The sequence below is a fragment of the Antennarius striatus genome, chromosome 11 (assembly GCF_040054535.1).
Source record: "Antennarius striatus isolate MH-2024 chromosome 11, ASM4005453v1, whole genome shotgun sequence".
Classification (NCBI taxonomy): Eukaryota; Metazoa; Chordata; class Actinopteri; order Lophiiformes; family Antennariidae; genus Antennarius; species Antennarius striatus.
In genome coordinates, this window is record NC_090786.1 from 10023064 (window position 1) to 10038413 (window position 15350).

The window sequence follows — 15350 nt, forward strand, 5'->3', positions numbered from 1 at the left end:
AGAGAATAAGAAGAAAAAGCGAAACAGAAGCGATCAATATTTTCAACAGGGAAGATGTTGCAGTAAAAAAAAAAAATTACAATACCTTCTGTATTATTTGTAAGAAGAATCCTATTTTATTTGGAAAACTGCAATGATTAACAATGGAAATGAAAATATTCATTTATTCTTAAACATAATATTACGTGCCCATTTCAAAATGAACAATGGGAGGATTTTATTTGGTCAGATTTTAGACAAGTTACCTCGAAGAAAGTATATTATTAACCTTTTCTTTTAATGAACAAAATATCACATTCACACCAGCAAATTTCTGACCCAAAAACACTTTTACTGCCTTCCTGACTCACTTCAAGCACCACATGCACAGTGAATGTTTGCACAATTTAAAATTTAAAATGTAAAAAACCGTAATGAATTTGCTTTACTATCTATTATTCTTTTTTGGTATCGTTATTCTATTGCTTTGTCAATATACTTTATTATGTTAACGTGTATTGACTCAATACAACGTCTGCTACTTTTGTCTACGCTTTTGTTCGCCATTCAGGTTTTAATAAAGTTTATTGAAAAAAAATCAATAGCTAGGAGTGATGACGCCGCTAGCGGCAGAGCTGTGACACTCGTCTCTCCGTCCTCCACACCGTTGCACCAACATGTCTGCTGAGAAGTGTCACGCCAAAGGTAAGAATTCATTAAATACATTAAAATACTAAATTACTAACACTTAGCAGGGTTATATTATGGTTGCAATTTGCAAGCTCGTCTACGTTTAAAAAAGACGTGTTTCATTGATTCCAGAGGGAAAGTGAACAGCCATCAATTGGAGGTTTTTTGAAGAGGCATCGAACATCAATGTATATACGCGTCAGGATGAGCAGAGCGACCTCTTGGATATACGAATGGTTTAGTTTTTTAAGGAGATTAAATTATCGGAGACGTACAGTGCGTCAGGTTGCCTCAGCGACATTCACGGTTTTTTTTTTCTTTCTTAGTTCTGTTTTTTGTTTTTGATAAAGCTAAAATCTAACTGATGTTACTTTGTTGAAATAAAATGTGACTTCTGACAGAATCAGTCGTAGAAGATTGGGGACTTCAATTATGTTTTATTTTAAGTACAAATTTAATTTAAAAAAAAAGTCTACTACACGTTCTTCACCAGCAAAAGTAGAACCAATAAACTAGAACTGCAAGTGACAGTACTTTATCCAATAAGTTTAAAGTCTGTCAGGTAAACGAACTTTTATCCCAAAGTCCACCCAGAGATGTTGTGCGTGTTCAAAACCTAAAGGAAGAACAAGAAACAAACCGTCTCGTTTATCAAGTATGTATTTTTACCCTAATTCTTCTGATTTTAACAATTTTAGGCCAATTTCTAAACTTCCGTTTTTATCAAAAATTCTAGAAAAAGTGGTTTCAACCCAGCTTTTAGCTTTTATGTCTCATAATAATGTCTTTGAGAAATTTCAGTCTGGTTTTAGAGCTTTGCACAGTACAGAAACTGCCCTCCTCAAGGTAACCAATGATCTTCTTTTAGCAGCTAACAGGGGAGAGAGTACAATTTTAATCCTTTTAGATTTAAGTGCAGCCTTTGACACTGTAGACCATGCCATTTTAATTGACCGTCTTGAAACCTGGCTTGGCATCAAGAACACTGCACTTAGCTGGTTTTATTCCTACCTTTTAGATAGAACCTTTGCGGTCACCATAGGTAATTACATATCCTTGAAAACTCAGATTACCTGTGGTGTACCGCAGGGTTCAATTTTAGGTCCCATTTTATTTTCTATTTACATGCTTCCGCTCGGTCAGATCATCCACCGTCACAACGTGTCTTTCCATTGCTATGCGGACGACACACAGATATACCTCCCAATGAGACCGGATGACCCAAGAAGCCTGGCTGCTTTGTTAGACTGTCTCAACGATATCAACTGTTGGATGGCCCAAAACTTTCTTCAGCTCAATAACTCCAAATCTGAAATCATACTGTTCACTCCTCCAAACTCCGTTAACGTTAAATCCGCTGCCAGAAATCTAGGAGTAATATTCGATTCAGACCTCAACTTCAAATCTCATATCAATAAAGTTGTCCAGTCCTGCTTAAGAACAATCTCCAAAATCAAACCCATGCTCCCACATTCCGACTTAGAAAAAGTAATTCACACTTTCATCTTCTCCAGACCCGATTATTGTAACTCACTCCTCTCTGGCATCAACCATAAATTACTCTCCCGCCTCCAACTGGTCCAGAATTCAGCAGCTAGGCTTCTTACTGGTTTTAACAGGCGGCATCACATTACCCCAATCCTGGCTTCCCTCCATTGGCTCCCTGTGCATTTTAGAATTGATTTTAAGATTTTGCTGATCACTTTTAAAGCCCGTCTGGGTCTGGCCCCGAGTTACATAGCGGAAATGTTGACCCCATACGAGCAAGTACGCAGCCTTATATCCTTGGGTGGGGCCCTCCTGTCGATTCCAAAGTCGAGGCTTAAATCTAAAGGCAACCGTGCCTTTTCCATCTGGGCCCCTCGACTTTGGAATGACCTGCCTGAGGAGATAAGGCATGCAGAATCAGTGACATCTTTTAAATCTCTTCTTAAAACCCATTTTTATACTTACCTTTATGTGATGTCATCTTTTACTTTTATTTTTATTTATTTTTTATTCATTTTTATTTAATCTTTTAGTCTTTCTATTCCTTTTAAGCGTTTATTCTTGTTTCTATTGTCATTAGGCAATGCTGTCTTCTTATCCTTCTATTCTTTTGTTTCTAAGTATTAAAAACAAAAGAATAGTTTTATTGCTTTTATTGTTCTTATCTCTTTTACCATTCTGTCTTAATTCCTGTTCTGGTGTGTTTTGCCTAACTTTACCTCAATTTTAGCTTAATTTTGTCCTGTTTATGTTTGGCCTCACTGTTTTGGCTCTTTGTTGTCATATGTATCCTGCTTTTGCCTTTGTTTGTCAAAGCACTTTGTAAACTTTTGTTTTTAAAGGTGCTATATAAATAAAGTTATTATTATACAATATTTCTAAGCAGATCTGGGTTCATACAACATATTTAATTATATTTTCCTTCAAGTCACAGAAGTAAATATAAATCAGGCAGTTAAATTATATCAACTTGTCACCTCAACTTGTCAAATTTCTTTCAGGAAGTCCTGCTCCTGGTCCAGTCTCTGGAGGCTTTATCAGATTCTATAGTATGAGATTCTGCCCGTTTGCCCTCAGGACCAAACTAGTTCTGACTGCCAAAGGGATCAAGTAAACACACATTTCATCACACAATAAATAAACGATGAAACACGATTTTTTCTTTTAATTAAGTTGCCATTTTGTTCTTGCAGACATGAGGTCATCAACATCAACTTGAAAGACAAGCCTGATTGGTTCCTTGAGAGGAATCCACTGGGTCTTGTCCCAACACTGGAGACACCTGCTGGTGAGGTGATATATGAGTCTCCTATCACCTGTGAATACCTGGATGAAGTTTACCCAAACAGTAAGCTGCTTCCTTCCACTCCGTATGGTAAAGCTCAGTACAGGATGATGCTGGAGCATTTTTCCAAGGTATCTTCATTTGCGTCACTTGCATCTAAATACTGGGCTTTATTTTTACTGCTTTTCCCACCGTGTAAATAATTCAGTTAAACCAATTGTTTTGTGCAGATACCTCCATATTTCTCTAAGATCTTAATGGGAAGAAAAAAGGGTGAGGATGTCTCAGGACTGGAAGGTGAACTGAAGGAAAAGTTGGCCAAATGTAACAAAGTATGTTCAAAGTCAAGCTCTTTGGTTCTTTAATGCATTCTCCTGATATAACTTGGTAAAGACAAACTTGTTCCAGGAAAGAGAGCAAATTCTGTATAAATTGTTATAAAAAAAAATGCTGAAAAATGTATTGATTGTTCAGGACTTGGTTGACAAAAAGACCAAGTTCTTTGGAGGTGATTCCATCACAATGATCGACTACATGATGTGGCCGTGGTTTGACAGGCTGGGTGTCCTGGATCTGAAAAAGTAAGTAATAATCTCCTAAAAGATTTATAAATGAATATATTTTAATAGTGGAAGCATTCCAAAATTACAAAAAAAGTTGAGAAGAGCATAATAGAGAACAAACATGAGGTATACTGCATTACAAATGTGAGAGCGCTGGCAATCCCATAGGAACAAATAAGTCAAAACATTTTCACCTTCAAAAGGTCTCAATAGGTCCTGGAAACCTGACAAGTTTGTAATTTGGAGGGGATTTTTAAATTTGATGCAAAGCAAGAAATTAATGTTTTGTGCAAGAGCTGAAATTATTTTAATTATGTAAAATCAGCAAATAGGCTCTGCTGTTGCCATGGTAGTTGTCATGGTACAATTTTTTGGGGGGGCCATATGACCTGGAAAGTTTGGCAGTTGTAAGCATGCACGAGTTTCATCTGAATCTCAAACTATTAAACATTGGATTTTTAAATTATGCCTGAAAAGTAATTGAAATCAACATTTACTGTGAATTTACTGAATGATATCTCATGTTGTATTTCATGAGGACAGCCTTATGAACTACAGTGTGCCCTCGCTCATTCGCGCATCAACACTCTCGACTTCACTTCATGGTGGATTTTTGGTAGAAGTCATGTGACACCCTACAGGCATTCTATAGACTGATTGCATGCAGAAGTGCGCTACGTTCCACTTTGTTTCTAACGTTTCCATTAGAAACAAAAGTGATTTAAACAGTCTATAAGAGTGTGGGGAAAGGTAATACAGATAGAAGATGGTTTAATATCAATATGGGGAGGGTTGATAAACGTTTAAATTATCTTAAATAATAAGAAATAGTTTGTAGCTCTATCGTGGAATTCGTTATTCGTGTGTGGTTCCTGGAACACTGTAACCACAAGTAACGAGGGCGCACTGTATTCCCTTTGCCTTTTCAGCTGCTACGACCAAACACCTGAGCTGAAGAAGTGGACAGAACGCATGTATGAGGATCCAGCTGTCAAAGCCAACACGTACAGTGTGGACACCTACAAGGCCTTCTACAAAAGTTATATTGATGGAAAACCTGAGTTTGACTACGGCCTGTAAACGTGACTTCATAAACCATCCCAATAATTTTGACTTTTGATCAGTTATTCTAGAGTCTGTTTTTCACACATTGATATTACAAGAAAACAGATGAAATTACTTTTGACATTTAGGAGCAGCTTCAAATATCCCCACATCTGATAAAAATCTGATTTATTTAGGTTAAAAGTTTAAATACAGTCATGGAACTGATCATTCTCTAATCCTTCAAATAGATTGCTTACTCTTTGAGCGGCAGGGGGTTATGAAACCTCATGCCTTAGCCTCTCAATGAAAAATGCAGAATCGTTCTATATTGATCAAATCTTGTGTGACAGGCGTGACTTTGTCTCTTGATTGACCAAATGATAAAATGTTGGCAATAGTTTTTAAATGAAATGCTGCCCATTTACTTGAATATAAATTAAACAATTGAATAAAAAAAGTAGCCTTCTCAGCGAAATCTGCAATAAAAGTCAAGTCAAATAACTATTGCATTTCAGTGCTTGTGTATCTGGTGCAAACATCCATTTTCACACTGACATTTCAAGATCTGCTACCACTTGACTGTTATCCGGACACATTCTCGTCTAGGCTATGGTGTAAACCTCCATTTGAAAAGCGAGATGAGTACTCTTGCATGAGCACAGGTGCATTTTGCAACATCTCATGAAAATGTCTGACTGTTGCTGCATAAAGCTCCTTGTGTAACACGATAGACCGGAACAGATTGATGGGCTCTGCCTTGCAAAATATCTCTGGAACATTGACTTCTTCTGGTATTTTTCTGTTTCCAGTTACAACATGATTTAGTCTCTTTTCCTGCAGGCTCCTCTGTAAGAAACTGAACACATCTCGAAGCCTGTCCTCCATGTTCGAAATCCCCCACGCAGAGGGCCTTTTAGTCAGCAGCAGGTGTAACAGAACCGTCTTTAAGTGGTAGTTAGTAAGAGCACTTTTTCCTGTGAGCGCTCCCTGTCTTCTGTGCAGGAATGTAACAATTTGAAAACAGCGTAAATGGCAGGAATTTTGTGGTAGGCGTTTAGCAAAATGTCTCAACAAATTACGCTCATAGACAGCAAAAGAAAGAGGCCAGTATGGATCTGGAGAGCTGTCACAATCTGATGGAAAGTGTGACACAAAATAAGCGTTTGTATCCTCCAGCTGAACCACGGGAATGAGATTCAATAAGACAACTTTGCCTGACCGTAGTCGGATCTTCAGAGCACCGGCGGTATCCAGGTTACGAAAAGTGACTTCAAAATCGTATTTGTGCGAAATGCGTCCCCAAGCTTTGGTTACAGAGATCTGAAACCACTTCATGACGTGATCCTTGGCTAAGGAATGCGTATTTTTGGAACACAGCAGTTCTTCAAGAGTGTGGTCCACTTTGATGGTGTCATTCCTGCTATGAAGCAGACACAGCATGTCGTCTCCCAGGTTAGCAGAGCCGCAGAGACAGTGCTCTTCATTGTCCCCACACCTGATCACCTTTATCCTGCCACAGCCCTGCATGTTGGGAGGTATGTCACCAGAAGCAGTGCACCACAGATGGAACTGGAAGCAGTACTCTTCTGGAGGGGAGAAAGGCACTATAAGGTCGCAAATTAGTGGCCTGCCTACCTTCCAAGACTCAAACATGCTTCCAATCCCAACAAAGTCTCCGACTTCCACATCTGTTTCCCTGTTGCAAATGCTCCTTAGCGATTCCAACAAGTCATCAGCAAAACCCTCAACAAACTCCCTCACTCTCCAGATTTCGTGGGATGATGTATACGTGCATTTGTCACAGAAGTTCCTCAGGACATCTTTATCTAGTACCATCGTACCGGGGGTGACGGATCCACTCTCCGAGATTACGTCTTCGTCCTCTACTGGACGTATTTCTGCATCAAGGAGATCCACCCTGTACATCTCAATGGTAAAGAATATGATGAAAGACACGGTGCTCCACAAACACCAACTATAGCCCTCATCAGAGGCGGTTTGTTCCTGCTGTGAGAGTTCTTCCTCAAGCTTGGCCTGCTCCATTTCCAGCCGTTCCTCATGCTCCCGCATGCGAGCCACAAGCTCCTCATCCTCATCTGGGTGGGTGGTGTTCTCATGAGGAAAGAGTATGGGATGGTTCAATAAAGCAGCAGCAACCACCACACACACTCGTGCAATGGCCCCCTGCATCTTCAGCTTGTTTCTCAGACTCACATGTAAGACGTTCAGACAGGCGCAGCTCAGAACCTGAAACATGAGCAGAAATGGTTCATTTAGACTGGATATACATAGTATTGTTATTTTTTTTCGAAGATTGTCTCCATTCTAATAGGAAAGCAATGGTTGTACCTTTAAACACAAACTAGTCTGCTGCAGTCTGAAACAAAAGGAAGGAAGGTCAAGGTCTGAAGGATAATTTATCCTTCTCTGATAACTCAAATTGTTCCCCTTAACATTGGCATCCTGTTAACAATTTGTAGAGGATAAAAATCTGTCCCTTTCTGGAAAATGTCCAACTGAGGCGTGTATGCTCAACAATGTGGAAAACGCAGACATAGTCTTTCCTGGATGTTGTATAATATACAGTGCAGTAAAGAAGGGGAAATTACGTACGATTTTTTTGCCTCTGTTCCAAGCTTTAAATAGACCTTAAAGAGACAACTGCTCAAGAATGTGGTGAGGATCCCTGGAACCTTTGAGACAAAGCCACGCTCACTCCTGTTAAACTAGGAATGAGTATTGAGAAGTCAATCTCAACAGTAAAATTGTGAGATTGTTGTCTGCTCTCTGTCTAACTTTGAGTTTTGAAATGGCAGCACAGGCGTGGCAGAGATGTGAGGTCACAGAGCCAGGGGAACACCCCATGACTTACTAACGGGGACGTTTCCAACACCTACATTGCTCAGCCCATCCATGCAGCAGCACAGGCCCACTTGTGTTATGATTCATCAAAGTGGAAGAACATGGAGGGTACAGTTAACATGGAGAATGAATTCTTCACTGCTTGATTCTCCCATTAAGTCTTTATGGCATCTACAGAAGTCAAAGCAGTGTAAAAGACAGGCTGATGGACACGGAGGAAGTACTCTGGAGTTTTATTTTAGTAAGCAGGAAAAATAATGGTATACAATTTTTAAATTGTGTTTATGTATTATGAGCAATACATTGACTTCCTATTAATACATAAAGCACTCAAAAGTCAATTATGGAAAGACACTAACTTAATACTTCATAGCTACGTGTACTTGACTAGAGGAATTCTTTATAGTCCACCACATTTCAAACGACAAAAACATATTTCACCTTATTTGCGTAACTTTAGTGACAACATTCGTTTGTCATATTACTGATATAAAACAATCTATAAATCCTACATTACATTAAACCGATGTTTGCATCCGTTGCTGTCGGACAAAACAGTCACCAGTGAGGACATCACGTCACAGCCTGCTCACCCAAAATGTGGCGCTGCGTAAAGTTTGGAAGTAACAGCAACTTTTAAACAGCGAGTCCCCGAAAATGTTATGAGCAGTGATAAGAGCGATCTGAACTGTGATTATTAATGTGAATGCTATGTGTTGTGGAGAACTTATCGACGATCACGCTGACTCGGTGAGTCCTCAGTGTTCTTCTTTTTACGCGCGCCGTGTCGATGCGTGTGTTTCTACCTGGACGTCGTTACGTCTTCCAGCTCATCGTGATCAGAGTCCAGTGTTGGGATCCCAGCTCCATCAGACTAACGCGCGCAATGGAGGATAGTTCACTTCTGTTTTAGAACACATTTCCTCATAGCAACAGCCTCCATTTCAAGACCCGCCGCCCTGTTTCCTCTGCGATCAGGGCCGCATTTACGCATGAAGCTACACGGGGCACGGTCACCCCCCCCCCCCCCAAAAAAACCCACCCCACACTTGCCAATTGCGCACATTCCCCCCTTTAATGGATGCTGCGCAGTGAAACATGACAATCTCTTTTAGTCATGTCCACTTGATGAATGTTGGCTCAACTGCAAGAGATCGTTGACAAAAGAAAAGAAAGAAAAAAACTTTATTGTCCCCCAACAGGGAAATTATCTTTAGTAAAAAAAATGTTTTATAAATTAGTGGCGTGAACCCGTGGAAATTCCACGATAAAACAATAATATCAGACTTCATACCAAACATATGAAAACAAATGTATAGGTATCATAAACCCAGCACATCCAGGTATTCAAAAATCATCGTAGTGAGGTAACAACTTTGTGTTGGTAAATCATGGATTGCGCTGGGAGGGGATTGCGATGATAGATGAATGTTAGCAGGCTAAGTGGAGAAAGAAAGCTACCTAATGGTGAGATTGGGAAAGGTGCTAACGTTAAAGAAAAAGTCACCTGTCAAAAGAGCAAATGGAAAATAAATGTTACAAAAGTGATAGTTCTGTTACTGACTACATGAACAGAACTGTATGTAGTTAGTTAAAGAGTGTTTTTGTCAGATGACCGAGGAGCATTTTGGATACTACATCGATTGCCCCATTCCAAATGGAAACCATAGCTGGATAGACTGTTCGTCCTCGCCAGCTAGTTTCACTAAGAATTCGCTGCCGTTTTCTGTGTCGTTCCTGCTGTTTGGACTTTCTGCTCAGAAACATGAAAATTGTTGGAACAGTTATAACACTAAAATTATGTTAACTGGGAAGTCCATGTATAGTTATTTCTTCTCCTAACATAGCAGATAACTTACGCCACACTGTTCATGTGATTCCTTCTGGCAGATGCGCTTTCATTGGTTGGGGCGTCGTGATTGACAGGTAGTGGGTGGAGTCGGTGACAGTGTGACAGCGTGAGACTTTTCAAGTGAGCTTAACATTTTCTTGCATTCAACTGAATTTGAAACACAGTTGGAATTTGAATCAGTAAGCATATATGGACATATAGGTGGGTCTGTGTGAGTCAATTATGAAAAATTTAAGGCAGGAGATAACGCTCCTTTAAAAGTAAATCAGGCCATGGACACAACTGTTAATAGTTTAGAGACCTGTAGGTCAATTTATAATGTAGCGAATGCTTTAAAGTGGCTCATGTTGAGTGAGTTACTGCAGCGAGCCTTTATCTTGTAGTTATTCTAAAGGAAAATAAAGATATGCATTATTGTGATTCATAGATTAGACATAGCTGAACAAAATAACAATAAGGGAATTATTGTTATTTATATCTAGACCAGTGCAAATTTGATAGCATATAACATTAAAAAACACACATAGTCAACCTCATTTATTGAGGTTGACTAGACAACATAATAATAGCTCATACACTATATCTCCACAAATATATAATACATTTTCAGATTAAGAGGAGAGATGTAATAATTCAATTCAAGCATTCAAATCCTAAAAAAAAAACCCTAATAAATACATTAAGACAAAATTATTCCTCTGTAAAATCATTGTACATCATACTTAAACCGGTATAACACTTTAATTTTAAAACATTATTTATGCTTTATATGTAAACATATCAACTTGTACAGCATGGCAAATATTTTTTTAAAGTGCTCACAATAGGCATATTCAAGAAGGAATATTTCATCTATCTGTCACAGGACAGCAGGACAGGACAGGATAGCTGACACTTTCTCAGCTTTGCTCTTTTTGGCAATATTATGTAGAATTTTGATCAAGTTCTTCCCTGCGTCTCTGCCCTGAATCTCAACCCAGGCTCTCAATAGTTGGAGGGTCTGCTCCCGACTGTCTCCAGGGCTGTTCAGTTTAAACGAATCAATAGTTGCACTTCCCATGTTGCTACGCATCGCTATATCCTGCATATCCTTCCATCCAATAACATCTGCAATATCAGGCAGGTACAGCTGGAAATCCACATCTGAAAACAATGTGGAAGACAGGTAATTCACAACTTTATTTTTGTCACATCAGGTAGAGAAACAACCACAAAACCACTGACAGTAAACTTTCCATAAAAATCGCATGAAGCCATGTAATATACAGGCTTATGTAACTGTATTTGCAAATTGTAGATAATAATAACAGAAAATGAAATAGTGTATCTCAAAATGTTGTGAACACTGCTTACTGTCACTTCCAGAAACATAACAAAAAGTATTCTGAAGGGTTATGGGAACCAAACTTACTATAACCCAACAGACTTCAGCTCACATAAGCTATCATTAAATATGATAAAACCTAACAGTCAGTACAGTAATAATAGTATCATATCTTCCCCTAATACTGGTGCAGCTGATTGAAAAAGACATAAAAGTTATTGAAATTGGTGATGTTTATTTATTTTTTGTTTACTGCTTATCTGTCATTGAGTTTCAATTTTAAATGAATGAATAAATGAACAAATGAATTAATGAATGAATGGAAAATAAATAAAATATTTAAAATTGCTACAATGTCAAAAGCCAATCACTCTGGCACAAGATGTGAACATAAACATTTGTAAAAAAAAAAAAAAGAAGCAACAAAAAAGTCCATGAATAGTTCAATGCTGAAACTTGTTTTTTGTGTGTCACAAGATTTGTGATTGTTATGGGTTTTTTTTAAACCATTTCAGTTATGCTCTGGAAATGAAAGAAGACAGGAAGACAGATGAAAGCCTTTCCTCACTTCACCTGTTAATCAAATATCTGACTGATTGTGTATTTCAACTGACAGATATGCTGTAATATGATATAATTTACAATGTTCTGTGGCTTCTCTTACTTACTCTTAAGAGCCTGCAGCTCCTGAAAAACAGATGCAGAATGAATTAAAACTGGACTTTGACCGCTTACACAACTTTACATGTAACATCACTGTTTGAATTTTCAGAAGACCTTACCCCAATTTAAAAATCAATGGGGATTTGTTGATGAAGCTAATTTAGCTGATTATATGAGAAATATCTTAGAAAAACTAAAACAAATTGATGAGAATCCCTTTGTCTTCCAGTAGGAAGTCCGATTAGTTGAGCCAGCGGATTGGCTCAACTGAAGAAGAAGCACTGGTATGCACCCAAGTGGGAACGACCACATTAGGTATTGCTGAAATACTCCCACTGTTGTGAAAGTAGCAGAAAGGTCAACAGTACTGGCACAAAGCAAGCACACAAACCAGGACTACAATAGCTTTGGCCAACTAACCTTGACCTCCAACAGAAAGGGGTAGCTTTGCCGACATTAGATAAGACACAGAAAAGCATTTGACTCACGAGCACAAAGGTTAAACATCTCCAAGCAGGTCAGAGGACTAACTACAACAAAAGAGATCACACTGTAGATTAACTTACCAAATCATTTCCACTTCTGTTTGTCTCTTGGTCTAGATTCTGATGTCTCTGCCCTTATTAAATGAATGTTTAGGAAACAGGACACAATATTATTAAGGAGAAAAAAAAAAAGGTATTGAATGGACTTCGATTGAACTGAATTGAGATTGGCTCTAGTGCTCTCTCCTGGTCACATGTAGGTTTAACAAATACTCACTCTTCTTCCAAAAAAGAACAACAGCCCCCAAGAGAGCAACAAATACCAGGAAAGAACCAACGACTATGCCAACTATTTTTCCAGTTTGATTTTCTGTGAAAGACAAGGTTATGATCATTGTATTTCAATTGCAAACAAACAAAACAATGTGATGTTATTTCTTTTATAGATAGAGCATTCTACTCCTTTTAAACCATCATGAAATGATTCAAATACAATACAGACTAAACCTTACCTTCTATTGCTTCATTGCAGACTGTGTTGCTATTAGCTGTACAGGCTGCTTTGATGCCCTCAGCACCACATCTTGAACATGACAGAAAAGTGCAAATGAGTGAAGGATGAAATTATAACAGCATAAGTCAATATCTTCCTTAAAAAGGATAAATGAGTAAATTGGTAATAGTTTTTTCCCCCAGATTTTCTTTGAAGGAGTGCATCTTGTGGTTGACAGATATTTAGAGAACTGACCTCTTACAAGGGTAGCAGAGATGACATATTCCTGTGTTGCTGGTGCAATAGTGATCCTTTATACATCGACACCTTCTGTCCCTGGCAGGGGTACAGGGTTGATCCTCCTCGAGATTATCTAAATAGATATTAACATCACACACATGATATTACAGGGATGAACAAAACACATAATGGTAGTGACACATTTTGTGTTTCAGTTCTACATGTGCAGAAGTTTTGCTTTATAATACTGTTGTTGCTTTATATTGTAAGGATTTAACATATTCCTGTTGACTATGTGGAATTGATTGGGATATAAGATGCAATTTATAATTATTTTGATTATCAATTAATCTGACCACCTTTTTCTGACAATAGCTTGATGTCTTGTTGAGAAAATGTCAGAATGCAGTAAAACAACTCATTTACAGAGTACCTGTACACACTCATTTTAAAATGTACTTTTCTTGTCACCCAATTCCCATATTATGTCTAAAGCAAGAAAAGTGTGGCATTAAAGAAGCTGAATTGAAGTATTGGTTGAAGTATTACTTATACTTCATATAAATAATTAATACGTAATTCATAATTAATAATGAGTATTGCTAAGGAATAATATTATGCTATATCTGCAATCACTAAGTAGTTAAAATGAGGCTGTGACTACACTTCTGTCAATGTAAACTTGTCACATCAAATTCTTGCAATTTATATGATGTTCTTACAGTAAAAGTGTTACACTGAAATGTCTTGTTTTGTTTAAGGCTTTACTAAAAAAAACTGTATTGTCCCAGTGCATTGATACCATTTGGATGTGAGCAGGATGTGCAATGATCACAGAATCTCTGGTTGTTGGGGTGACTGGTGTACTGCTCAGGTGGACATTCCCGGCATTGTCTGTCCTGTGGACTTTTAATGCAGTCCTGCACCAGGTGCAGCCCTGCAAACATGTGGACACAAAAACAAGACAGATGTTTCAGTTTGTTTGGGTCATCTGATGTTATTCACACCTACTGTTTACTAAAACATATAGCACTGCACAGTCAATGTAGCTGGTTGTTCTTTTCAACACAGAACAACAGATCCGCAGTCACAGACGACATTAAGTTGACTCTGTGACAAACATGATGGTGATTAAAACAATTATGCAAAACGGTCTTAAATTAAAAATCAGTGTCTTGGATAAGATTTCAGATAGGGTGTTCATTCAAAAAAAAATTTTTTTAAGAAGTTGTGCATTTACATTATTATATCTTCACTTCGCTTAAAAAATACACTTTTGAGATTAGATGTGTTTAACAATAAAATCGAACCTGGTTCGATGCGTCCCAAATAAATCAATAAGACTTGTTTTCACACATCATTTAAAGTCAGACGCGCGGACACTGACCGGAAGCGCACAGACAACACTCCCTCCCGTCGTGCGTGTAGCTGCCATCTGTACACAGGAATGAGGAAGAGGGGGTCCTGAGACAAGACGGAAAACGAAAGTGAAAGTATGATTTACTTTCTACTTATGTGTATAAATAATAGTCAAACGTTCATAGATGTCCATCTGTCGTTTGTTCACTACATTTAAGCTTGACCCCGTGTTAAGGCGAATTCTGCGACCAGTCTATTTAGTTCTGGCCCTAACCCCAACTCATAATTATTTATATATCAGTTCATGTCTTACATTCTACCTCTGATGTCAGATTATAAATGCATCGTGAGGCAAATTAACGCATTTAGACAAACTAAGGAAAAGCCCATAGGGCAAGGTCTTGTTATCCTCCGCATCTAAACCAGCTAAATGACCATACAGCACCAGAGTTCCTTAAACCTACTTACGTAAACAAAAGCAGAGAGAACGACACAGTTACTGTGAGAATCCACGCAGGTGACATGTTTGAATCCGTCTTCCTGTGTCGGTGAGCGCGTCCGTCTGCGCAGGCAGGAAGGAAATCCCCAACAGAAACTGTCATTGCGTCAGGGCAGGACCTGCTGGGAGCCGCTTTATACTACATTCAATAGCGCAAATACTCTCACTGACTACCACATGTCTCATAAAGAGTCAACCCCTCAATGTCAGGAAAGCACATGATTACACCAAATAATACAGTAATAGATTAACAAGTCCGTTTTTATAAATGTAAAAAAATGGAAAGTACAGATATTTATATTCAAATGGACATTTTTCTTGATGCTTAATGGAATCCATGTCACCCTTTATATGCAACAGGTATCCTGTGTCTAATCTAGCAAAGCAACCCGAGCATCACAGAGACACCACCATGCTTCCTTGTCGGTAATGTTGTTTTAGGTTTTTTGCATAAAATTTAGTGAATTCCATTGATTTATAAGCCATATAAGTTAGCATTTATTTCAGTGCACTTATCAAAG

The 15350-nt window shown here is 38.3% G+C and overlaps 3 protein-coding genes across 5 annotated transcripts; 1 reads left to right on the forward strand and 2 right to left on the reverse strand.

Moving 5' to 3' along the window:
* Nucleotides 1-578: 578 nt before the first annotated feature.
* LOC137603543 (glutathione S-transferase omega-1-like) lies at nt 579-5553 on the forward strand. The gene is made up of 6 exons (XM_068327110.1): nt 579-684; nt 3159-3267; nt 3351-3573; nt 3673-3774; nt 3917-4023; nt 4935-5553. Exons 1-6 carry the CDS (start codon nt 657-659, stop codon nt 5083-5085), a joined length of 720 nt encoding a protein of 239 aa, XP_068183211.1. The 5' UTR covers nt 579-656; the 3' UTR covers nt 5086-5553.
* Nucleotides 5554-5630: 77 nt separating this feature from the next.
* itprip (inositol 1,4,5-trisphosphate receptor interacting protein) lies at nt 5631-8887 on the reverse strand. 3 transcript variants are annotated; one of them, XM_068327108.1, is made up of 4 exons: nt 8721-8887; nt 7402-7429; nt 7267-7299; nt 5631-7164 (listed from the first exon to the last, which is right to left on the reverse strand). In XM_068327108.1, exon 4 carries the CDS (start codon nt 7120-7122, stop codon nt 5635-5637), a length of 1488 nt encoding a protein of 495 aa, XP_068183209.1. In that variant the 5' UTR covers nt 7123-7164; nt 7267-7299; nt 7402-7429; nt 8721-8887; the 3' UTR covers nt 5631-5634. The 3 variants fall into 3 exon arrangements, with proteins under 3 accessions (XP_068183209.1, XP_068183208.1, XP_068183207.1); XM_068327107.1 differs by having other exon boundaries at nt 5631-7299; XM_068327106.1 differs by lacking the exon at nt 7402-7429 and having other exon boundaries at nt 5631-7299.
* Nucleotides 8888-9163: 276 nt separating this feature from the next.
* On the reverse strand, nt 9164-14978 carry fas (Fas cell surface death receptor). Its single transcript, XM_068327109.1, has 9 exons — nt 14799-14978; nt 14359-14435; nt 13774-13908; nt 12987-13104; nt 12751-12821; nt 12516-12608; nt 12320-12372; nt 11759-11777; nt 9164-10909 (listed from the first exon to the last, which is right to left on the reverse strand). The coding sequence occupies exons 1-9, from the start codon at nt 14930-14932 to the stop codon at nt 10626-10628; spliced, it is 984 nt and encodes a 327-aa protein (XP_068183210.1). The 5' UTR covers nt 14933-14978; the 3' UTR covers nt 9164-10625.
* Nucleotides 14979-15350: the final 372 nt, after the last annotated feature.